The 24,828-nt window shown below is 42.1% G+C and overlaps 1 protein-coding gene and 8 non-coding genes across 9 annotated transcripts in view; 3 read left to right on the forward strand and 6 right to left on the reverse strand.

The window, feature by feature from the left end:
- The first annotated feature begins 8,007 nt into the window (after positions 1 to 8,007).
- The window catches only part of LOC149066921 (uncharacterized), a 102,746-nt gene continuing 85,925 nt past the window's right edge, over positions 8,008 to 24,828 (forward strand). Inside the window, exon 1 of the mRNA XM_089253266.1 lies at positions 8,008 to 8,643. Coding sequence (XP_089109392.1) covers positions 8,580 to 8,643 — 64 coding nt within the window. The 5' untranslated portion in view covers positions 8,008 to 8,579. The remainder of the gene's footprint in view (positions 8,644 to 24,828) is intronic.
- On the reverse strand, positions 11,190 to 11,263 carry TRNAT-GGU (transfer RNA threonine (anticodon GGU)). The gene has a single exon. It is a non-coding gene; the product is annotated as a tRNA-Thr (tRNA).
- Positions 11,472 to 11,545, reverse strand: TRNAT-GGU (transfer RNA threonine (anticodon GGU)). Its single transcript has one exon. It is a non-coding gene; the product is annotated as a tRNA-Thr (tRNA).
- On the reverse strand, positions 11,754 to 11,827 carry TRNAT-GGU (transfer RNA threonine (anticodon GGU)). Its single transcript has one exon. It is a non-coding gene; the product is annotated as a tRNA-Thr (tRNA).
- Positions 12,036 to 12,109, reverse strand: TRNAT-GGU (transfer RNA threonine (anticodon GGU)). The gene has a single exon. It is a non-coding gene; the product is annotated as a tRNA-Thr (tRNA).
- On the reverse strand, positions 12,318 to 12,391 carry TRNAT-GGU (transfer RNA threonine (anticodon GGU)). The gene has a single exon. It is a non-coding gene; the product is annotated as a tRNA-Thr (tRNA).
- Positions 12,883 to 12,956, reverse strand: TRNAT-GGU (transfer RNA threonine (anticodon GGU)). The gene has a single exon. It is a non-coding gene; the product is annotated as a tRNA-Thr (tRNA).
- Positions 13,180 to 13,253, forward strand: TRNAT-GGU (transfer RNA threonine (anticodon GGU)). Its single transcript has one exon. It is a non-coding gene; the product is annotated as a tRNA-Thr (tRNA).
- TRNAT-GGU (transfer RNA threonine (anticodon GGU)) lies at positions 13,462 to 13,535 on the forward strand. Its single transcript has one exon. It is a non-coding gene; the product is annotated as a tRNA-Thr (tRNA).

The raw sequence follows: 24,828 nt of genomic DNA on the forward strand, positions 1-24,828 counted from the left end.
GAGTCCGAGCCGACTTCCTGTAATATGACTGCGATAAACAGCACTTGATCCCATTGCCGTGGAGTGCCCTATGAAGGACCGCAACTAGATGCTTGGTAACCAGGGGCAAGTGCGCATTTTGGCGCCCCCTTGTAATGTTGCATTAGAGGTTTGAGAATGAAATTTGCGCCCCTCTGGCCTAGCACCCGGGGCACGAGACTCACCTGCTCCCCCACCCCCTAGTTGCGGCTCTACCCCTATGCACCCGAGAAAGGCCTGAGAGTCGTTCATGGTGAGCCTGTACGTTCAGATGGCTCCGGTGGTTCATTAAAAAATCAGGCAATATATTACTTCAGTTGAGAAACAAAAGAATGGGCGAAACAACTCTGATGACTCAACAATGCCTGCTAACGAATAAATACCCCTCCCCTTTCCGTTGAAAAGCACCGTTTTCAAATGTATGCATATTGAAAGCGATTCCGTTTTTGCTAGAAAACAATTATTGTTCATTGTAAACGTATGGCGTCATCATGTTATAAACATATGCAAAAAGATGCCTACGCATGCCTTCTCATGTCAAAGTTTAAGAATTTATGGCAACTCTACTTAAACGTTCTCTCTCTCACAATCAATAATATCGTTACATTGGAACACCCCACCCCCCGCCCTCCAGTGCCGTCTTAACGCATGGGCCCACCGGGCACGGCCCGGGGGGTGGGGCCTCAAGCGAAGAAGGGGCCTCACAAAATAAGATTTGGTTGAAATTTTCGAGAATTTACTAGATAGGGCCTCGCAAAAATCACTTGGCCCGGGGGCCCATGATGGTCTTGAGACGGCTCTGCCGCCCTCCACTGTCTCATCTATGAAATATAAAAAATACTCTAAACATCCGCTTGCTCAAAAAAACCCGCTGAGCTGAATGAAAATTTTCATTTCGGTGGTACCGAGGATCCTTTTCTTTCCTTCCAGATAGGGGCAGGGTCGCAAATAGATGCTTGGCCAGCCAGAGCATGCACGTATTTTGGTGCCTTGTTGAAAAGAGGTTACAGAATAAAATTTGCGCTCCTTGTCCAGCGCCCCGGGCACCAGATCCACCTGCCCCCCCCCCCCCGCTACTTGCAGCGCTGGATAGGACCACATTGTCTTTTATTTCACCGCCACAGACCTGTTGTTTCTGTGTGCACAGAACTTCGATATATATGTGGAATGACAAAATAACATGCTTATTTAAATATGGGGAATTTTATTCCTGCGCAGTCAAAAAAAACTTTGTGTATACGCGGGAAGCATACGCAGACTCAAACTACTCATATGGGAGCATAAACTTATTCACCATGGAAAGAATTGTGCATTTCTTCTGTCCGTAACCAATAAAACGGGCAAAAGTAAACTTTTATCACCAAAATTATGCCGAAAATATTGAAAATAAATGTACACAGTACAGTATTACGATGTGAGAAACATCAAGGAACTGGAACCCATTCTGCGACCTATCAAATAAAACAGTTATAATTCTTCGACTGAAATTAGTGACCGGTTTTCAAATGATGGGCAGCAGACCCGTAGCCAGAAATTTCGGTCGAGGAGGACCACTTTCATTTCACGGGGGGGGGGGGGGGAGGCAAAGTGATAGAACAATAGATTTGTCCATCTTTTTCCCATTTTTCCGATCATTTCCCCACTTTTCGGAGGGGGCAGACCCCACCCGGTACGGCCTTGATGTGCAGAATAAAAAAAACCAATGTGATATCATATTAGTTAATATTTTATAAGCAATAATGTTAATTGAATAATGTTAATATACAGTAGAATCCGGACTGTCCGACCTAATGTGGCGGAACTGGCCGGTCCTGTTGTCGGCCAATGTTCGAAAGTCAGGCTTTTGCCGGCCCCTATATATCTAACACCTCCTATAGAACAAGGCTTCCGTACGAAGCTCGTCACGTCACTGAAGAAGGCCATTTCACCTTTTGCCATTGAATATAGCAGACCCGACGCATGTGATATCTTTACCTTTTTTTTGCAGTATAGGAGAAATGTCCTTCTTCATTGACGTCACAAGCTTCGTGCGGAGGCCTTCCTCTATAGGGGGTATTGATATATCCCCTCAAAATCTATCCAATGATTCGGAGTCATCGCTAAGTACGCATTTTTTTTTTTTTTTTTTGGTGATAATTATAAATGGTAAGTAGGCCATCATAATTATCATCATAATTATTGTGGTTAGCTATAAAGAACCCTAACGATCAAAAGAATCTGAATATCGATATCTTAGTAATCCATATTTATAGATATATATATAGGGATCGACCTATAGGGAATGGCTTCAGCCCAACGAAAGCACGACATTTGGGCATTGGCTTGATCAACTGGCATGGTAAGTTCGCGAAGCGGCCAACTTCGGGCTTTGGTGGTAATACATATATATAACGTAAATGTTTGTTATGTACTGTGTACTGTACTTTTCAAAAATTTATTACAGAAAAAGGAAGTCTAAGAATATAAATATTGTTGCGAAAGTTATGTAAATAGTTATCATCTATTATGCAATTTTTCACCTGTAAATTGCCATTATCTTATGTAAAAATGAAAATTATTGCATTCCTCTGTAAATATCGCCAAATTTGCAAAAAACTTAGCGAAGTTTGGCAACAGCTCCAACGTGCGGCGATGTCGTCGCGCCAAGAAACTAGGCCAGATAGTACAAAGGCCTATATTCGAGATTCTACTGTATTATGTAGAATTGGTACTGATTTATTCTACTGTATTATGTAGAATTGGTACTGATTTATTCTACTGTATTATGTAGAATTGGTACTGATTTATTCTACTGTATTATGTGGAATTGGTACTGATTTATTCTACTGTATTATGTAGAATTGGTACTGATTTATTCTACTGTATTATGTAGAATTGGTACTGATTTATTCTACTGTATTATGTAGAATTGGTACTGATTTATTCTACTGTATTATGTAGAATTGGTACTGATTTATTCTACTGTATTATGTAGAATTGGTACTGATTTATTCTACGATTTATTCTACTGTATTATGTAGCGCAGTGGTTCTAAATCTTTTTTTTATCCAATGCCCCCCCCCCCCCACCCCGCCGTTATTGGAATAGAGGTCTGTGAGCTTACCTTCTTGTGGGAGTTCCACGCATGACCGGGGGGGGGGGAGGCCTTGGGCAAAGTGATGTTCTGGGGCCCCACACTTGGCTGGAAGTTTGTATATACCCAATAAACATATTTGCATACTTACACTCAAAAAATTATAGTGTCAAATCTTATCATATAGACCCCCCACCCCAAATGGACATGAAAACGCAGGCCATGGCCTCATGGGGGACATGGATTGAGATGGCCCAGTTGGTTCCAAAGACAGCTCTGCTGGATTCTGAAACAGGTCACATTTTTTTCCAACATATTTCACTCGAGTACGTTATTTCTATTCCCTTCACCATTTATCTTAGCTGATCCCTTTCATCTGATTTTCGCCCATGGCTCCCTTAGAGTATCCCAAGACCGCAAGGGGGCTATATAGATCCAGGATAAGAGTATAGTTATTTTTCAATATTTTCTAGAAGGCATATTTTTACTGATAAAATTTTATTTTTACTCGTTTATTGGTTGGGGCAAAGACAACTTAAGAAAATCACCTTTTTTTCATGGTTTACCAAATACGGACGTTTAGAGTCTGAGCAGTGTCGTCTTAATGCATGCCCCCCGACACGGTCCAGGGGGCCTCAAGACATAGGCGGAGATACAATCCCGGCGATATCCCCCCCCCCCCCCGTATTAACACTAATGCCTCAAAAAGGGAAGGAGGGTTTAAAATAAGGAGAACCGGTTGAAATTTTCGAGAACTTGCCTTTTAGAGGCTCAAAACAATCACTTGGCCCTGGGGACCCCCGATGCTTTTAAGTCCGCCCTGAGTCTGAACGGAATGCTGTATTAGCACTGTGTACCCAGAGTTTTTTTTTTTTGCTGCCCAGAAAAAAGTTTCCCCAATATTGTATAAGGTAGCATGTTATTTTGTCATTCCGCACAGACATCGAAATTCTTTGCGGAGAGAAACAGCTCAGGTCTGTGCAGGTGAAGTAAAAGTTATGTTGAAAAATGAAAAAGAAGTTAAAGGGTGAAATATTTGCGTCCCCTTTGCTTTGGCGCCCGGGGCATCTGACCCGCTTGCTCCCACCCCCCATCCCCCACTAGTTGCGGCTCTGTTCAGGGACTTCTTTTTACCGGCGAAGGAGGGGGAATCTCATCATAATGCGAGGGGGGGGGGTGTATCTGAGGTCTCCCAAGAAATACTTGGGGTCATCCAGGATAGGTGGAGCCCCCACCGTTAAAAAGGCCCGGATTTTGTTAAACGTATAGGTGGAGGCAGTCCCCACTGCATGTCTCAGCCCAGAGCCCGACGCGACCAGGGTTGGTTTCTTATAAGCCATGATTTTTTGGGGCCCCCTTTCTCACACAGTGTTCTTGGCATTAGCGGACAAGCTTTTCGAACACGAGGAGAAGGACGAGAGACAATCGCCCTCACCGTCTTCCCCTGTATACGCTTTGGATTCTTTCAGGAAGGAGGTATGAGGGGGGGTCAGTGCCTATACTAAAAAAGGCAGCCAATTTGGGAGGGGGTTTCTAGGATCCTTGGGGTCCTAGGAAAAGAAAGCCTATGGAGCTGGTATGGAACCTATGGAAAGCCACTGGGAGCGCCTTTTCCATATACAAGTTTTTTTTTATGAGGGCTCTAACTACGCGGTTTGGATTATACAGTCAAGCCTCGTTAGTGCGTCACCCGGTTAACACGTCACTCCGCCTACTGGATCACTTTTTGGAAGTCCCAATTATCCTCATGCAGGAATTGGAACAGCTATAGCTTACTCCGTTTAACGAGTCACTCCGCTTATCAAGTCATACTTTTGCTCTCCCAAGAGTGACTCATTAACGAGGTTTGACTGTATATATAAAGACTTCTAAATATACTGCATATAGTATTTCTAGGGTTCTAATTTGGGTAATTTTCATTGAGTTTCTGGCACAGGGGGTCCGTGCGCCTCATCTTATTGACACGAAGGGCCCGTAGGTCACAAAAGGTTAATAACCTCTGACCCTATTTGGAAAATCACCTACCAGTTTACATAAATAATCTCGAAATAAATGGGCCAACTGATGCGCCCCTTTTTCCCTGGGCCGGATTAACCATATGAAGGCCTTAAGCACACAAGTGATTTTGGTGCCTTTCCCCATCTTACTTTTAAACTTAACTCATGACAATTAGATCTGGGACATTAATTGACAATTAGATTACAATTTTCAAGAATAAGTGTGGAAAATAGCAAGCAATTACTTTTAAATGGGGGGGGGGGAGCATTCAGAAAAATTGTTTCACTCAAGGCCTATGATCCTACGGTTCGGGAGCATCGATTGCCGGGAGGCCTCATGATAATTTGAACTGGTTAAAGTTTTGGGCAGAGTAAGTTGCAAATTGGTAGGCAGGCTAAGTGGGGGTGGGGGTGGGCTCAGAAATATTTACCAGGATTTTTACCAGGATGCCTATGATGCTGTTGAGGCAGCTCTGAGCTTACGGTACTTTATGGAAACGAGCAAAGTTTAAATCCAAATTTTGACACAAGTTCTTGTTTGCAATTAACTTAGTTTCTCTGCTTTTGTGTCGCCCTCGGGGCCGCAACTCGAAACTGAAATTTACCCTGTCACATGGAAAATCTATATCCATTTTGGCGCCCCCTCCCCACAATTTTTAACGAAAAAAATAGTAAACTTGGCACCCTCTTTGATCCAAAGCGTGGGCACCAGACGTCCCCGCCCTCAATTAGTTGCAACCCTATTCAATCTTTCGGTAAAGATCTTCACCTAAGATTAATCAAGTGCTCCATGCTTTTACTAAATTTTAGGATCTACCGGATAGTTGATGCTGGGGGGGGGGGGAGGGGTGGGGGATTTGTTCAGCCTTTGGGGGACCTAGTGCATCGGCCGAACCCGGAATAATATAGGCCAGGGGTTCTGAAACTTTTTCCACTCGCGGTGCACATAGCCCTAATAAACGTTTATCCACGGCTACCCGGAGCAGTTTCACAAAGGATTTCTTCGAAAAAACTTTGTCGGGCTGCCGCTTCGGGAAGCCCTTCACAAAGGTTGGCGGCGCGCAGTTTGAGAGCTCCTGGCATAGGCGGAGATAGACTTAGAAGTCTGGGGGGCATAATGATGATGATGATGATGTAAAATCATATATACCGGTGATTCCCAACGTGGGGGGGGGGGGAGAGGAGCAATACGAGATTTCCTATGAAGGCTTGGAACCTTCCGAACTCCATTCAATTTTTTGTATCAGTTCAAATTTTTGCTTTTCAAACAATTCCTTGATGTGTGTGACTTCTTCGTTTTATTGTCAGTGGAAGGGGCTTGACTTAAAGGGTTCTTAATGCTTTGTGTTCCACGGAAAATTTGCGCCAGTAAGACGAAGTCCACGAATCCCCTGTGCCAATACAATGAAGAACAATGAAAGCCACAAACTCCTTTGAAAAATAATATTGTGTGCGTAGCAAATATTGCTATTGGCAATGTAAAAACTATCAGTTAAATGTTTTCTCTTCCAAGCTCATTGACCCTCCCCCGAAGTCTCTCTGAGGACCCCTGACTAGGAACTGTTGTTGACAAGTAAAAGTAGACAGATGGTGGGGAGGGGGGGGGGGCAAAGACCCCTGTTTTTAACATTTAAGGGGGCAAAACAAAAAATAATAGCTCTTACATTTGGAGAAGAAGAAGAACAAAAAAGTTATTATGGGGAACTATGAAGTTTCATGGTGGTAACCCCTGGCAAAAGCACGGAGGGAGACATCGGGATTTCAGAGATGCTTTGGCGGGGCATGACCTAAAAAAAAAGTTGGGAAAAACTGATATATATGCATATACATTACATCAGTCGGCTGCATCTTCGACTCGGAGAAGGGGGGGGGGCATGGGTCTTGGCAGCCCCCCTCCTCCCCGTATCTCCGCCCACCCATGCCCAGAACCCAGCCAGACCCTTATTAATTTCTCCACTGCATTTACAGCTTTAAAAAAAAAAAACCGAAAAAAAATTTCGATCCTGGGGGCCATCAAACCAAAGCCCCCTTATATTTCCCTCCACACACACAAAAGACTGTGATTATCGATCCAAAAAACTCCTTTATAACAGTGGTTCTCAACAGGTGCTCCGCGGAGCCCTTGGGACTCCGTGTGCACTTCCCAGGGGCTCCGCAGCCACTCGAGGATAATAAAATAAATCAATAAATTTGAAAAACAAACAAAAAAAAGAGGCCTAAAGGGTGTATTGCCATATAAATAATATACTGAAAAGGGCTCCTCGAGTTAAACAGGGCCCCGCCATAGAAATTATACACTGAAAAGGGCTCCGCGAGTCAGAAAATGTTGAGAACCGCTGCTTTATAACATCATAACGAGCATAAATTTACACATCGATATATTTTGCTATTTTCAACTCAAAATCCCCCCCCCCCGACGACGGAAGCCAAAATCACACCCCCTCCTCCCGGACACAAATCAAACTAATACATCCCCCCCCCCCCCAGTGCCGTCTTAATTAAGGCATGGGCCCACCCGGGGGCTTCAATAGAAAAGGGGCCTCACAAAAATAAGATTAGGTTTAAATTTTCAAGAATTTGCCTGGTAGGGGCCTCAGAAATATCACTTGGCCCGGGGACCCATGATGCTCTTAAGACGGCCCTGTTCCCCCCCCCCCCCAAAAAAAAAAAACGAATAATAACAAAAATTACATATACACAATAAAATTTACAAACACGAAAGGAAAAATGGAAAAAATAAAATCAGAAATATGGAAAGAGCGCCATTATAGAATAAAATAATAATAATAAAAAGCGAGAGAGAGAGAGAGAAAGGGAGGAGGCGCGGGGGGAAAAAAGAAAGCCTATGACGTCACTGGGAGCGCCTTTTCCCATTGACTAACGCTGTTTTCGGGTAGAGAGATGTTGGCCACCCCTCCTCTTTTGGAATGGTCTCTCCCGCAGGGTAGACAGTCTCGAGCGGTCTAGCTGCTGCTGCTGCTGATGGGCGAGAGCGCAATGTTATTTGACGCATGTATGTTATATATGCTCTCCATGCCGATCGTTACTGGTCGCACTTCCGTGTCTTCTATGGGCTGTTGAAAAAATCCCCCTTGTGAAAGATTATCTACACAGATTATAATAACCCAGATCCCCTTAAAAATAATTAATTAAAATTCATTCCACTTCCGACCGAGACCCCCTTGAAAATTAGAATAAAAATTCTCAAAAAAAAAATTGAATCGATCGATCGATTGAGGTGTAATAATTTAATTATTTTATATTGCCGATTTAATAAAATTCCGATCGATGATGAATTTATATTCGCCGGATTTGTTCGAACTGATTCGTGTCGGAAGGATTCTGGAACGATTTGTTTCGGGTCCGGATGGATTGGCTGCGGAATCGTCTGTTATCCGATGGCTAGATTTGTGATTGGTCCCCGATCGTCGGAACGACTGATTGAAGTGTCCGTGTGCACGGCCAGACTCATGCCAGACGTCTAGTCCGCCATGCAGACGCGGGGACTGTCTATGTGTGCGCGGTTGGTGCTGCTCGTCGTCTACATCACTGCAAGTACGTGCGAAATCTTTGTTGTTTTTTTTTATCTTCTCTCTTGCAAACAAAGATGACGCGACCTATTTTGATTTTTGCTTATTATTATTATTATTGTTATTATTTATATATTTTTTTAGGCTGTTGAATTTATAATTGATTGTATGGTACGCGATTTTAGTTGGTATTTTACCGTGATAGGTGTTTTTCGAATATGCGACCTATTTTGTGTGTGTGTGTGTGATGACTACAGCTGTGTTGGGGGTTGGTCCAATTTGTTGGAAAGCGAATTGAATTTGGTAGAAACTGATCTAATGTTATGTAATGATTATTTGATGTGACTATTAAGAAGTGGTCCGTGATGTATGTTTATATTCAAAGGACGTCTCCGGTTATAGTTTATAAAAGTATAAAATAGTTTGTGAAACGTTGTGTGTTGGAAAATGACAGCATTTTATACGGCCCGCAATACAATTGATATTTTGATTTAAGATACCCATATAGGAAGTGAGGCCGAATGTGGCGAAGTAGAATTAATGAATAATGTATCACATAATTCTCTACTTCGATGCTGTGATAACTAACCGAAGCGCAAGTGTATTTATTTAGGCTGAGTCCAAGTTTGAAAAAACTCAGCTTTTTGGCACATTTGGAATATTTATCAGGCCCGTATTTTTATGTACATTTTAGAAGGGATATTGAATGCAATATGTACATCAGGTAGAATTAGGTAATCCCCATGTATAAAATTTTATTTTATTACCATGGCTCGAATAGACCCGATTTTGGCTCAGTCAAATTAGACAAACTGTTCGGCCCATATGAAAATTTCGCGCCTGGCCGCAATGCAATTAATATTTGAAAATACACAGTAAAAAGTGATGTTGAATGTGACAAAGTAGAATTGGGTAATACATTATTGATTTTGATGCTGTGGTAACCAGGGACCAAGTGAGAAAGTATTTAATTCAGTCGAATAGAAGTTTGAGAAAATGCTTTGATCCACTTGGATATTTTATCCGGCCCGCAATGCAGATAATGCTTTTGTTTTAAGATACGCCACAGCAAGTGAGATTGAATGCGACAAATTAGAATTAGGTGATGCAACTTTGATTTTGATGCTGTGATAACAATGGCCAAAGTATTTATTTAGTCCGAGTCAAATTAAAGAAACACTGCTTTAGAGCAATTGGAAATTTTATTCGGGCCCGCTATGATAGATATTAATATTTTAAGATACCCTCATTGCCAGTAAGGATGAATGTGACGAAGTAGAATTAGGCGATGCATAATCAATTTTGATGCTGTGATAATAATGGCCGGATATAAATTTAGGCATAGTCATATTTAACAAACACACGTATAACGCATCTGAAAATTTCACTCGGAGTTAATAATGCAATTTCTTCCATGCTGTTGATGTTTTAAGATACGTATGTCATAAGAAGAGAGGTTGAATGCAACGAAGTAGAATTAGGTAACGTGTTATTGATTTTTTGGTGCATTGAGATAACTATGGTTCAACCATTTGAAAATTTTATACAGCCCGTAATGCAATTACATTTTTAGATACCCCCATAGGAAGTCAGATTGAATATGATATGCATACGAAGGTAGTTGGTAGAATTGGGAATATATTTTCAATTTTATGCACCAATTATTTATTCAGGCAGAGTTACAATTAGAAAAACACATTATTTGTCCCATTTGAAATTTTTTCCCGGCCTGCAATGCAATTATTATTTGAAGATAACGCTATAGGAAGGGGCATTAAGTGCAAAAAGTATACGAAGAATGTAGATATTGCTTATTGTTTTTGATGCTGTGGATAACCATTCTCAGAGCATTTATTGAGTCGAATCAAATAGAAAAAAAACAAAGCTTTGGTCTATTCAAAATTTTGTACGGCCCGTAATGCAATTATATTTTTAGATACCCCCAAAATGTAAAGAGATGATGAATGCTATATGACGAAGTACGTAATGAGCAGAAACTTCAAACAAAGATAACGTGACCAATTTTGATTGTTTATTTTTACTTATTTCGTTTATAGGAAAAGTTGAATTAATAATTAGTTTTATTTTACATGATTTTAGTTCTTATTTTACCATTTTTTGAACCCTGTGTTGGGGGGGGGGGTTCCATTTTGTTGGAAATCGAATTTATTGGAATCGATAATATATTGACGTGTTATGACTGCCCAATATTATACAATGATTATTTAATGTGAACAAATGCTCTCCGTGACGTGTTTATTCGAAAAGAAGTGGCTGAAAAAGTTCCTGGAACATACAAGCGTTTAGTTGGCAAATAACAGAATTTTATCCGGCCCGCAATGCAATTAATTACTTTAAGATAATGAGGTTGAATGTGACAAAAGAGAATTAGTGAATGCATTATTGATTTTGAGGCGATGATAACTAGCGGCCGATTATTGATTTAGGCCCAGACAAATTAGACACGTTTATAGAGAGATATAGATGGCTTTTTTCTCAACCAGAGATATCAAGGAAACAGTTATTTTTCCGGATATTATGCTGAGGTGAGCTCGGAAAGAAAAGTCATCACGTCTCCGCCGGGACTCGAACCCAGGCCCTCTTGCATACCGGGCAAGCATGCTACCATCTACACCACTGGAGACACATGAATATGCCTTCCAAATTTCACGCACTGTGTCGTGAGGCGCTGAAGTAGAGGCATTAGTAGCCTCTCTTAACTTCAGGAAATGGCCCCCGGGTGGGACGGTTTTTAGAGAGATATAGATGGCTTTTTTCTCAACCAGAGATATCAAGGAAACGGTTATTTTTCCGGATATTATGCTGAGGTGAGCTCGGAAAGAAAAGTCATCACGTCTCCGCCGGGACTCGAACCCAGGCCCTCTTGCATACCGGGCAAGCATGCTACCATCTACACCACTGGAGACACATGAATATGCCTTCCAAATTTCACGCACTGTGTCGTGAGGCGCTGAAGTAGAGGCATTAGTAGCCTCTCTTAACTTCAGGAAATGGCCCCCGGGTGGGACGGTTTTTAGAGAGATATAGATGGCTTTTTTCTCAACCAGAGATATCAAGGAAACAGTTATTTTTCCGGATATTATGCTGAGGTGAGCTCGGAAAGAAAAGTCATCACGTCTCCGCCGGGACTCGAACCCAGGCCCTCTTGCATACCGGGCAAGCATGCTACCATCTACACCACTGGAGACACATGAATATGCCTTCCAAATTTCACGCACTGTGTCGTGAGGCGCTGAAGTAGAGGCATTAGTAGCCTCTCTTAACTTCAGGAAATGGCCCCCGGGTGGGACGGTTTTTAGAGAGATATAGATGGCTTTTTTCTCAACCAGAGATATCAAGGAAACAGTTATTTTTCCGGATATTATGCTGAGGTGAGCTCGGAAAGAAAAGTCATCACGTCTCCGCCGGGACTCGAACCCAGGCCCTCTTGCATACCGGGCAAGCATGCTACCATCTACACCACTGGAGACACATGAATATGCCTTCCAAATTTCACGCACTGTGTCGTGAGGCGCTGAAGTAGAGGCATTAGTAGCCTCTCTTAACTTCAGGAAATGGCCCCCGGGTGGGACGGTTTTTAGAGAGATATAGATGGCTTTTTTCTCAACCAGAGATATCAAGGAAACAGTTATTTTTCCGGATATTATGCTGAGGTGAGCTCGGAAAGAAAAGTCATCACGTCTCCGCCGGGACTCGAACCCAGGCCCTCTTGCATACCGGGCAAGCATGCTACCATCTACACCACTGGAGACACATGAATATGCCTTCCAAATTTCACGCACTGTGTCGTGAGGCGCTGAAGTAGAGGCATTAGTAGCCTCTCTTAACTTCAGGAAATGGCCCCCGGGTGGGACGGTTTTTAGAGAGATATAGATGGCTTTTTTCTCAACCAGAGATATCAAGGAAACAGTTATTTTTCCGGATATTATGCTGAGGTGAGCTCGGAAAGAAAAGTCATCACGTCTCCGCCGGGACTCGAACCCAGGCCCTCTTGCATACCGGGCAAGCATGCTACCATCTACACCACTGAAGACACATGAATATGCCTTCCAAATTTCACGCACTGTGTCGTGAGGCGCTGAAGTAGAGGCATTAGTAGCCTCTCTTAACTTCAGGAAATGGCCCCCGGGTGGGACGGTTTTTTAGAGAGATATAGATGGCTTTTTTCTCAACCAGAGATATCAAGGAAACAGTTATTTTTCCGGATATTATGCTGAGGTGAGCTCGGAAAGAAAAGTCATCACGTCTCCGCCGGGACTCGAACCCAGGCCCTCTTGCATACCGGGCAAGCATGCTACCATCTACACCACTGGAGACACATGAATATGCCTTCCAAATTTCACGCACTGTGTCGTGAGGCGCTGAAGTAGAGGCATTAGTAGCCTCTCTTAACTTCAGGAAATGGCCACCATAAGCCATCTATATCTCTCTAAAAACCGTCCCACCCGGGGGCCATTTCCTGAAGTTAAGAGAGGCTACTAATGCCTCTACTTCAGCGCCTCACGACACAGTGCGTGAAATTTGGAAGGCATATTCATGTGTCTCCAGTGGTGTAGATGGTAGCATGCTTGCCCGGTATGCAAGAGGGCCTGGGTTCGAGTCCCGGCGGAGACGTGATGACTTTTCTTTCCGAGCTCACCTCAGCATAATATCCGGAAAAATAACTGTTTCCTTGATATCTCTGGTTGAGAAAAAAGCCATCTATATCTCTCTAAAAACCGTCCCACCCGGGGGCCATTTCCTGAAGTTAAGAGAGGCTACTAATGCCTCTACTTCAGCGCCTCACGACACAGTGCGTGAAATTTGGAAGGCATATTCATGTGTCTCCAGTGGTGTAGATGGTAGCATGCTTGCCCGGTATGCAAGAGGGCCTGGGTTCGAGTCCCGGCGGAGACGTGATGACTTTTCTTTCCGAGCTCACCTCAGCATAATATCCGGAAAAATAACTGTTTCCTAGACACGTTTAATCCATTTGAAAAATTCCGTAGAGCTAATATGGCAGTTTCATCCATATAGTTATATCTTAATATTTTAAGATACGCCAGTGCGGTTGGATGTGACAAAGTAATGTAATGCATTATTGATTTTGATGCTATGATAACCATGGCTCAAGCATTTGTTTAGGCTGAGTCAAATTAGAGAAACACTGTGCTTTGGCCCGATTTAAAATTTTTTCTGGCCCGCAATACAATTTTAAGATACCTACTTAGGAAGTGAAGTTAAATGTGATATGACTTAACCAATGTGATATGGATTTTGATGCTGTGATAACAGCATGGTCAAAATATTTATTTGGGTCGAGTCAAGTTTAAGAGACACAGCTCTGGCCCATTTGGAAATTTTTATATGGTTCTTAATGCAACTATATTTTAAGATACGCCATAGGAAGTGAGGTTGAATGTGACAAGAAATATTATAATGCATTACTGATTTTTACGCAGTGATTAACGATGGACTGAGTCAGGGCCGTCTTAACAGCATCATGAGCCCCCGGGCCAATAGGTTTTTCTGAAGCTCTACCTGAAAAATTCTCGAAAATTTCAATTAGTTCACATTTTTGTGAGGCCCCCGGGCCGTGCCCGGGTGGGCCCATGCGTTAAGACGGCACTGGACGGAGTATACAGTTAGGCCGAGTGAGAAACAGTTTTGACTCATTTGAAATAAATCTCCGGTCCGCAATGCAATAAATGTTTCAAAATACGACGTTAAAGTGATGTGTTCAGCCCTTTTACAACTTTCATATTCAACATGGAAATATAAAGTAGAATTGGGTTATATGTGTGTGCATTATCGGCTATGATGCAGTGATGACAGGAATCCAAGTATTTATTTTAGGGCGAGTCACATTGGCGAAACACTGATTTGACCCGTTTAAAAATTTTATTCGGCCCGAAATATAATTATTATTTTAAGGTACGTCATAGCAAGTGAGCTTGAGTATGACAAAGTAGAACGAATAATGCATGGTTCGATGCTGTAATAACCAGGATCTAAGTATTGATTCAGACCGAGGTATTGGAGAAAAACTACTTTGAGTCATCTGAGTATTTTATCCTGCCCGCAGTGTAGTTAAGGGCTTAAGCTATCCCCATCATAAGCGCCGTAACCTGGGGGGCTGAGGCTATTTCAGTCCTCTCAGTGAATTTTATGGGGGGGGGGGCTGAGTACCCCATCCCCACCATAATAATTAATGAATATGTAATGCAACGCACCCATCTCCCTCCTACATACGGGCTGGAGTCCCGACTGGCAACTTTCAGCCCCCCCCCCCCCAATGATTTTTTCATGTCGGTGCCTCTGACCCCAATAAGAAGTGAGATTGAATATGACATGTATATGAAGTAGAATTAGGCCAGAACTACACTATAAAAGTTTGATAAAAGATCTTTTAAAAATTTAAAAAAAAAACCAGTAAACCTTTTGGTTACATTCGAGCGAATGTAACATCAATTTGATCATTTTCGGTCACTAGGGCTAATCAGTCCGGTACCTACAATTTATTGCCGATTCCGAACGGCAGACTTTTTTTTTCATACTCACCAAGAGGTTGTTGCTCGATGTGGGACTTCCTGCGGTAGCAATGTTTTTCTGTGGTCATGCCGCCATTTCTGTTGTATCCCTGCGTCAGAATCGACTTATCTCGTCATAAATTATCGGCCTTGATCACTACCTCCTATTTTCTACCAGTATATAGGGGGGTGGTGCTTTGATGCATTATAGTATATACAGTCGAATCCCGTTTTAACGAATACCGATATAACGAAAATCTCGTTTTAACGAATACCGATATAACGAAAATCTCGTTTTAACGAACACCGATATAACGAAAATCTCGTTTTAACGAACACCGATATAACGAAAATCTCGTTTTAACGAATACCGATATAACGAAAATCTCGTTTTAACGAACACCGATATAACGAAAATCTCGTTTTAACGAACACGTTTCTAATCCCCCAAATACGTTTACGTAGGAACAATGCAAAATAGCTTGAATTCCTTTATAACGAAATTTCGTTATAACGAAGTGATTTCTCCGGTCTCTTGGAGTTCGTTACAACGGGATTCGACTGTATATATAGTAACTACGGTTTAATTACTTATTTAGGGCCGATTCCAGTTTTAGAAACAATGTCTCGTCTCATTTGAAAATTTTATCCGTTCCATAATGCAGTCAATGTTATACACTGGTGTAAGAAATTAAGAGAATTTGCAGACTTTGTCGATTGTCTCTAGAACTACTGTACCGATTTTAATGAAATTTGATATGAACATACATTGATACAATACAATACAAATAACCATTCAATAATTGTAATACACACGCATGATCGTGCGTAACACTCGTTGGAGTCGGAAGGTATGAAACAGCGGTTGCAGAATAACCAAAAAAAATGGGTTAATAGAGGGTATGGTCCCCTCTTACAGATATACAGGTCTCGCAGCGTGATTTTTTTTTTTAATAATAACGTGATCCTCACGTATTCCCAAGGGATCAGCATGATCTGTCCAGGGAAATTTGTTAGTGTTAGTAAACATCCATGCCCGAACCGGGATTCGAACCCAGACCTGTACAGTGAGAAGCTAGTTCCCTAACCACTCGACTGCCAGGCGACTGCCTTATTTCATACTTGAAATAAGGCAGTTTATCATTTCCTGTGGCAATTGGTCAAACTCGTTCAGCAACGCTGTTTTCATTCCCTGGATGGTTCCCGGAGGGGGGTTGCGAGTTGCAATTGCCCTCCCCAGAGCGTCCCAGACATGCTCTATAGGGTTAAGGTCTGGAGATCTGTCTGGCCAATCCATCCGGCGAATATCCTCACTCTCTAGAAAATCGTCGAGCAGAAGACCTCTATGTGGCCTCGCGTTATCGTCCATTAAAATGAACTCAGGGCCAACTGCACCCCTGGAAAGGTGAACATAGGGCTCCAAGACCTCATCCCTATACCTCACATCAGTCACAGTGCCTCTTTCAAAGACATGGAGAGGTGTGCAGCCATCCAACATGATACCTGCCCAGACCATTAAACCTTCTCCGCCATAATGGTCGATTTCGCGAACATTGGAGGGTAGGTAGCGGGCCCCTGATTCTCTCCATATGAACGTACGGCGAGAATCGGTGCTTAGGCTGAACCGGGGCTCATCAGTGAAGAGAACGGTCGCCCATTGATCCATACTCCAATCTCTATGCTCTCTGCACCATGATAAACGGATTCTCCTGTCCGTAGAAGTGAGCGAGACGCAAACAGCAGGTCTTCTTGCAAACAACCCTCTCTCATGAAGTCTTTTGGAAACAGTCACTCATGATACACGGGTTCCTGTGGCTGCATGCAAGTCACGAGAGAGCTGAGAAGCTGTAGCACTCCTGTTACGCCTCGCTATAATCGACAAATGGCGATCTTCTCTGGACGTCGTGGCTCTTGGACGACCTTGCCCAGGCTTTCTCTCGATGGATCCGGTATCCTGGAATTGTTTCCATAAGTTACACACGACGCTGGGCGTTAAATTGAACTCTCTACAAATCTGGACTTGAGATTGGCCTGCTTCTAGCCTCCCCCACAATTCACCACCTCATTCCATCATGTAAACGTTGGTAGTTACTCGTTTTTATTGTTACAATTTGAAATTAACCGATTGCTGCAAAATAACACCAAGAAATTCGCCGAGGTGTGCTAGCGAACGAAATGCGTCTTAACTTACGCGCGCTTATAAAGCCTGTTTCTCTACTGGCTCCGCCTACACACACGTGTACGCTTACGTATTTGACGTACAAGATTTGCATTTTTGTCTAGAAGCAGGGGTGGGAACTCTGCGCCAATTGCGCCGCACTGCACCAAAACTAATATCTTGCGCCATCCTGCTCCAATAGCGTATTTTCGCATTTTTCTGCGCCAAATAGCGAATTTCGCTTCAGTATGCCCGGAATTTCGGAAAGGACGCCAAAAGTTTTTTTGTTCCTGCTAGCCACGAAACGTTTCTTTACGAAAAGAGCTTGTTTTATTCCACTATACTTAAACTATCGGCCCCTCCATTGCGAAACCCCGATATTGTCCGTGATCGTGGAACTGAAGATGGTTTGCAATGCCTTTCAGCTTTAAATTGCAAATTCGAGTGTTTCCGTTTAAAAAAAAAGTCATCACTGGAAGCAGCAGAAATTACTGTAGTCGATTGTCATTGTGTTAAATCCCGATGTTTCGTGAAAAAAATTGTCATTCCGGGAGTAAAAAGCGCATGTCCGTCGAATTACGAATGTTAGTTTAGAAACTTTGCCGAATAACGAGTGTTAAATCGCCAATGTTGCCGAATAACGAGCGCTAAATCGACAATGTTGCCGAATAACGAGGGTTAAATCGCCAATGGTGCCGAATAACGAGCGTTAAATCGCCAATCTCACCAAATAACGAGTGTCAGATCGCCAATCTCGGCAGATAATGAGTGCTGAATCGCCAAACATCGAGTTGATACTTCCGAAATTTTCTCCCATTTTGCAACAATTTCTTTCCAAGTATAAAAAAATTAAAAACTTATAAAAAAATTTTTTTAGCTCATTTGAAGTGCTGCTGTTCAAGGCAGCAAATAGTGTCCTCAGTAAGCATAAAATCATCTTGAATAGACGGGTGCAAAAAATTTTATGACAGCCGCTCTTTCAAACAAGGTGTCAAAAGCCTAAAACACCGAAAACAAAAATCAAGCTGATGAAGAGATGTTTCATAGCAAAAGACAGTGCAGTTTTATTTTGAAAAGGGTTGAGGGTTAACGAAAATATTCTTGTTAATTTCACTTCTCCAATTTATAAATATCTGCTCCGAATCCCACATTTTGCTGCTCCAAATCCAGAATTTGCTGCTCCAAAACTGCTCCGAATCCTGAATTTTGCTGCTCCAAAGCTGCTCCGAAATGGACTTAGTCACTTCCCACCCCTGCAGAAGCAGTGGCTTTACATTCAGTTCAGTTCTTTTCATGAAATTCGATAAAATATGCACATTCTCTTAATTTATTTCACCAGTGTACGATACGCCACAGTAAGTAAGATTGAATGTGACGAAGTAGGGATTAGGTAATGTATTATGGATTTTGTGGCTGTGATAACCAGCAGCCGCCGACTAATTGTTTAGGCCCAGTCACATTAGCATAAACACTTTTAACCCATTTGAAAATTTCTCTCGGAGTTAATATTGCAGTTCACTGTATATTATTATAATTAAATATTTTAAGATAGGCCGTATATGGAAAGAGGTTGAATGGGACGAAGTAGAAATTAGGGATTTTGATGCTGCTACTACTAAACCACACATGCTCCTCGTCCTTTGTTGAATTTTCAAAAGCATTGGTACACGTTGGGCTGTGCGTATACGTGTTGTGAACCTAACATGAAGTTTGTTTCTGTATAATGCTTGTCATGTGTAGTGATGCCATTAATTTTTCCAACTATGAGTAAAGTGTAATGATTGATTAATTATATCGTTGTATTGATTTTTTTGGCTTGTGGCGAGACTTTAACGGGGAGAGTTTATGCCTCTATAATGGTTCGTCATTTTTTTCAATCTTCCCAGTAATGAGGCTTTTTGAATAGACGCCAGACTCATCATCAGTATCATTTTGAGGGTAAGGCAAAGGATGATCCCCATAGAAATCAGTGTTAAAATTGCGATTTTACTGTAGAAATGCGGAAATTTGGTGGGGTTTACCGCCACATCAATAATTTTAAAAGTTGTATTTTATCCTCGATTTTTGAAATATTGAGGTCGCTTAGAGATAGATATACGAAGCCCAGAAAATTAGATATGAAGTAATTAGGTGGGCCTACTTTTGAGTTGGATATTCATGCAATAACATTGATTTCAACTTTTTATTCATATCTTCTCAAGCATGAAAATTAATGTGTTCATATTGTCTTTTAATGTTCAACTGTATAAATTCATATAGTTGTGAACTGTATAACTGTCATAATTCATTTCTAACAGTTGTAACGTACGGGACAATGGCGAACTTTAGTAATACTAAAAAAGCAGACATGTATTTCATTTACGGAGCTGCAAACGGAAGTACCACAGAGGCAGCACGAATGTACGTTGAGCGTTTTCCCAACAGGTGGTTGCCCAATCCGAAAACATTTGCGCGCTTGTATCAGCAGCTGTGCGAAACGGGATCCTTTCTTGTTTCCCGGTCTGATGCACTGCGACGCAGATTTGCATGCGGTTTCTTCTTCCCCAGGTTACATTTGCATGCATGGTGTTCTCACGATAAATTTCAACAGGAATGTCGTTTTAACGTCTGCGGAGCGGCCGTTTCGGCAGCGCCGTCTTAACGCGCGGGCCCACACGGGCACGGCCCATGGGCTTCAAGAGAAGAGGGCATCAGGGAAAAAAAGAGAAGCAGTTGAATTTTTCGGGAATTTTCCAGGTAGGACCTAAGAAAAATCACTTGGTCCGGGGGCCCATGATGTTCTTAAGACGGCCCTGCGTTTCGGAACGCTCTACCGCGTTTGCATTTCATGTTAGACCATGCATTCTTTGATGAAAATTGTTTGTATTGGTATTTACTATCACCTCTTAAAGTTTTTCCCATCTTTTCTGAATCACCCTGTATATGGGTAACCTAAAGCGATATTGCGTACCTTAGGTATACGAAGTCAAACATGCACCGTAGATTTTGATGTAGTGGCCAAATAGCCTATATATATAAGGCTGAGTCTGATTAGAGAGACACTGCTTTTTGGCCCGTTCCAAAATTTTATCCGACCGGTAATGCATTTAGTATTTTATGATACGCCATACCAAGTACGGATAAATGTGATAAAGTAGAATAAGAGAGGATGTGTGTTGTCTGGATTTTGATGCAGTGATAATCATGACCAAAGCATTTATTCAGGCCGAGTAATATCAGAGCAACCTGTTTTTACCCATTCTCAGTGTTACCCGAAAAAACAATTCTTAGAGTAAATTCACTCCTCTCCGAAATTTTAAAGGGTAGTTTTGTTGAAAGGGAGGGGGGGGGGGGTTGTATCAGTGAGAAATAACTCGATTAAAAAAAATTACCTAAACCTTGAGGGAGTATTTTCACTCCTTAACGAAATTTGGAGGAGTAAAATTGAATTTTGATTCGTTAATCACGCATCTAGATGCATATCAGCAAACACTGGAACCATCTGTGAATACTTTATCCAACCCGAAATACAGTTAGTGTTCCAAGATACGTCATAGGGAGTGAGGTCGAATTCGGTAAGTATAGAATTAGATTAGGTTGAATGTGCTATGTAGGTATCTGGTCTTGGCAAATCGAGCAAAAAACTTAGCGCCAATCAGATATTTTAGGATTTCTTTTCACATGAACTAGTAATCACACATTTTAGGCGTGGGTAAAAATTTTTCAGTCGCCGTGGCGACCTGGCGCCCACGATTTGTCAACCCTGATAGCTATACGAAGTAGAATTAGGTAGTGCATTATTGATTTTGAGGCTGTAGTAACCAGGGCCTAAGTATTTATTCAGGCCGAGTTAAGTTTTCCCCTTTTAAAAATTTCATCCGGCCCGCAATACAATTAGTATTTCAAGATACACCATAGGAAGTGAATGTGACGAAGTAGAATTACGTAATGCATTATCGATTATGAGGCTGTAATAACCAGAGCCCAAGTATGTATTCATGACGAATCATTTGATAGAAACACAGCTTTGATCCATCTGCATATTTTATCCATCCCCCAATGCAATTAATGCTTTAGGTCAGGGCTTGACAAATCCCAGGTGTCATGTCGCTATGGTGACTAGAAAATCTGAATTGGTGCCTAAAATTTTCTATACTTGATTGATAAATTGGTGTCTAAGGAGGACACAAAATTTTCCGACTTCATGACGATGTGTCTTCCAACACATGAAAAGGGGTCATGAAGCCCTATGGAAGTCGAAGTAACATTATTTAAGAATATTTTTCTCGAGCAAAAATCCTGCCTGGCGCCTTAATTTCGTACTGATTTGTCGTGCCCTGTTTTAAAATACACCATAGCAAGTGAGGTTGAATTTGTCAAGGTTATAATTCCATGATACATAATTGATTTTGATGCCTTGCCCGTGATGGGTTCAAGCTTCAAGGCCCAAGAATTTATTTAGGCCGAGTCAATTTTGATTAGCACTGCTTTGACATGTTCGAAAATTTTATCCAACTTGCGGTGCAGTTAATTTTTTAAGAAATCCCCCACGTGAAGTGGGATTTTGTGACGGGTATATGAAGTAGAATTCGGTAACGCATTTATCTTCGACGCTGTGATAACTAGGGCATTGTACACCGGAATCCTTCTTAACGGTCACCAAGCAGCCCCCATCGGCAACGCTATTTGAATGGTGAGCCCTACATTACGGCCGAAATAACAGAAAGTTATTTAAATTAGTTATATAAATTAGTGAACTCTATTTTTTACGGTCACCCCGTTTTACGGATGAATTTGTTTGTCCCGCTGGTGTCCGAAAAGGAGGGGTTTTATTATATTTATTTAGACTTCAGTCAAATTTGTGAAACACATGTTTTAAAATTTTATTCGATCAAGTGATGCAATGAATTTCTTTTCTTCTTAAGGTACCCCTCATAGGAAGTGAGGTTGAATGGACGAAGCGGAATTAGGTGATGGAATATTGCAGAGAGGGCAAATCTTAGGCGCCAGGCTGTGGCGACTAGAAAATTGTTATCGGTGCCTAAAATTTTCCTTTCTTGTGATGAACAGAAAACGGGCTAAGAATCACTGATATTCACTGTACAAAGTATATAGAAGGTGCAGGGTGTGATGATCTCTCTAAATCAGGAGGATCTTAAGTTTTTGTGTTAAACGGACCTCTTTTTTTACCTATGAAACAAAGGTCAAAGTTCCCCTTTGCCAATAACCTGTAGGCCATTGTGAACGCCAGAACTTTGCCACTGGACTTATCCCGTTGCCCAGATCTCTTCCAGTCCAGCTTCGTGGCAGAGTCCGGAACAGAAGCTGTAGGCCAGTGTCGCCTCGTAGGAAAACTTTTGTAGGTACCGCTCAGTCTCATAATCTAAGCTGTAGGCCAGCGTTCCCCCCTTGTCAATAAGATGAAGACCGGGGTTTCCCTTTGCCAATAAGATGAAAGTCACTTTATCGAATGATATTCAGCGCACAATAAAGTGAAAGCAATCAGTCAATTGTTTTCTCATTGAATCTCTCGCGGACCCCTTGAAACACCTCCAAGGAACCTCAAGGGGTTCGTGTTCCCCCTTTTAAGAACCACTGCTCCATACATACTGTACTCAATGCCCCATGTCCTAGAGGGGATCGCTAGGTCAGGATTTCTGACGTACCTCCAAGTTTAGGCATCTCGCCGTCCCACGCCCCCATACTGATTTTACACTGAATTTATAGTGTAAAATACTTCGATACTATTCGGACCTCCATGCTCAAGCTCTCTCAATTCTCCTTTATGGCAGGGGCTGACAAATCTCAGGCGCCAGGTTCCCATGGTGAATAGAAAATCGGTATTGGCGCCTAAAATTTTCTGTGTGTGATTCCTGAGTCCAAGGATGCCACAAATTTTTCTGACTTCATGAGCAGGTGCGGATACATTACGATGCGACAGGAGGGGTGAATTGTGTGTTCGTTTCATCGCCCCGTATTTTCCTACCGCCTCCCTCTGGATCTGCGCCTGAGCGAAGGCAGATATCTTCAGCTGCTAATAGAACTGAGGGTCAGATTTCAATGGAGTGAAGGTGCAAATGGAGTAAAGGCAGGCTTCTTCAGATTCGTATAGGAGCCATGGTAGACATACTCAGCTGTGAATGGAGCGAAGGTAGACATTTTCAGCTGTGTGTATGGAGCAGAACCAGACAACTTCAGCTGCGAATGAGCCGAGACAAATATATTCAGCTATGAATGGAGTCGAGGTAGAGATCTTAAGCTTCGAATGGAGCGGAGGCAGGCAGATCCAGGACGATGCGTCGAAGAAGTGCCTTATTATGTAGGTGTATCGAATCATCCTGTATTTTACGGAACGCACAAATTTTCCCTGTGCTTTGGCTCTTGGGAGGGCGGTCGCCCCCTCCCCCTCCTCTGGATCCACGCTTGAATCGCAGTGTATCTTCCAACATGGGAAGGGGGTCAGCAAGTTCAGGAAAGGTGGAAATTTAGGATTTTTTTCCCTTGAGGAGAATGACCTGGATGTTATCCTAAGAAATTCGGCTTGGAGCCTAATTTTGTTTTAAACATTCGTTAAGCCCTGCCTTATTGGGGGATGATCATGTGATTATACATATCTCGTATTTTCGTGATTTCGAAAATTTTTTAAGAGAACAAATTTTTCCACTTATTCAAAGAATTCTGTGTATGGAGGGAATTCTCACAAAAATAGAGAGGAATTCCAAAATAAACATCTGTTTGTCGCTACGTGTGTGTGTGTGTGTGCTCTTTAATTTATTTTTACAAGCATTTGCAAAATTTCTTGTGACGCAACTCGTGCGTATCCCACCAGGCGCCACCACAACTGCAAATGAATGAATGGATAGAGAGATAGAAGTGGCTTCTTGGATTTCTTGTGTCTGCTGAATGAAATAATAATGATTCCAAGGTTGTGGAAACAGAGAGAGAGAGAGAGACTTCCCCCTCTCTCTATTTTTTTATATATAGTTGTATAGCGACGCCACTGTAGTTGTCGCCTACCTCTTTCTATTCTCTCTAGTTCCAGTTTTATGCACTATTTTTTTTTGTATTTTAACATTCCAACCTAAATATACTCTCCTCGGATATAGTCAGACCATTTTTGTGGCACAAATTCTTGTTATGTATATAAAAAAAATCTGGGTATTGTTTGAAGATGAGGGCTGGATCTATTTGATACGGCCGTGTTCGTGAAATGATATGAACCCACCATCATGTGCCATCCTAGTACCCCTGGGAGCAGGGAGGATATAGGAGGGGAGGGGCGTGTTAACCCCCCATACGATCCGAGATTGAAATATTTTTACAAAAAAGGACTGATATACAGTAAAACTCCCTCCTTTGCGGGCACTCGAGGGACAAAAAAAAAATTCGGCCGTAAAAGAAGAGGGACCGCATCGGATTGGGGGGGTGGGGGTTCCCTGTTTTTAAACCGTAAAATACACTATTGGCAATAACTGAAATGGTTCTTCGTTTGCAAATGAACGAAATTATGATAATATAAAATGCATTTAAACATGAAAGTACA

This window comes from Pholcus phalangioides, unplaced genomic scaffold (genome assembly GCF_987345545.1).
Source record: "Pholcus phalangioides strain wild (caught in Gottingen) unplaced genomic scaffold, Ppha-v1.0 ptg000032l_1, whole genome shotgun sequence".
Lineage (NCBI taxonomy): Eukaryota > Metazoa > Arthropoda > Arachnida > Araneae > Pholcidae > Pholcus > Pholcus phalangioides.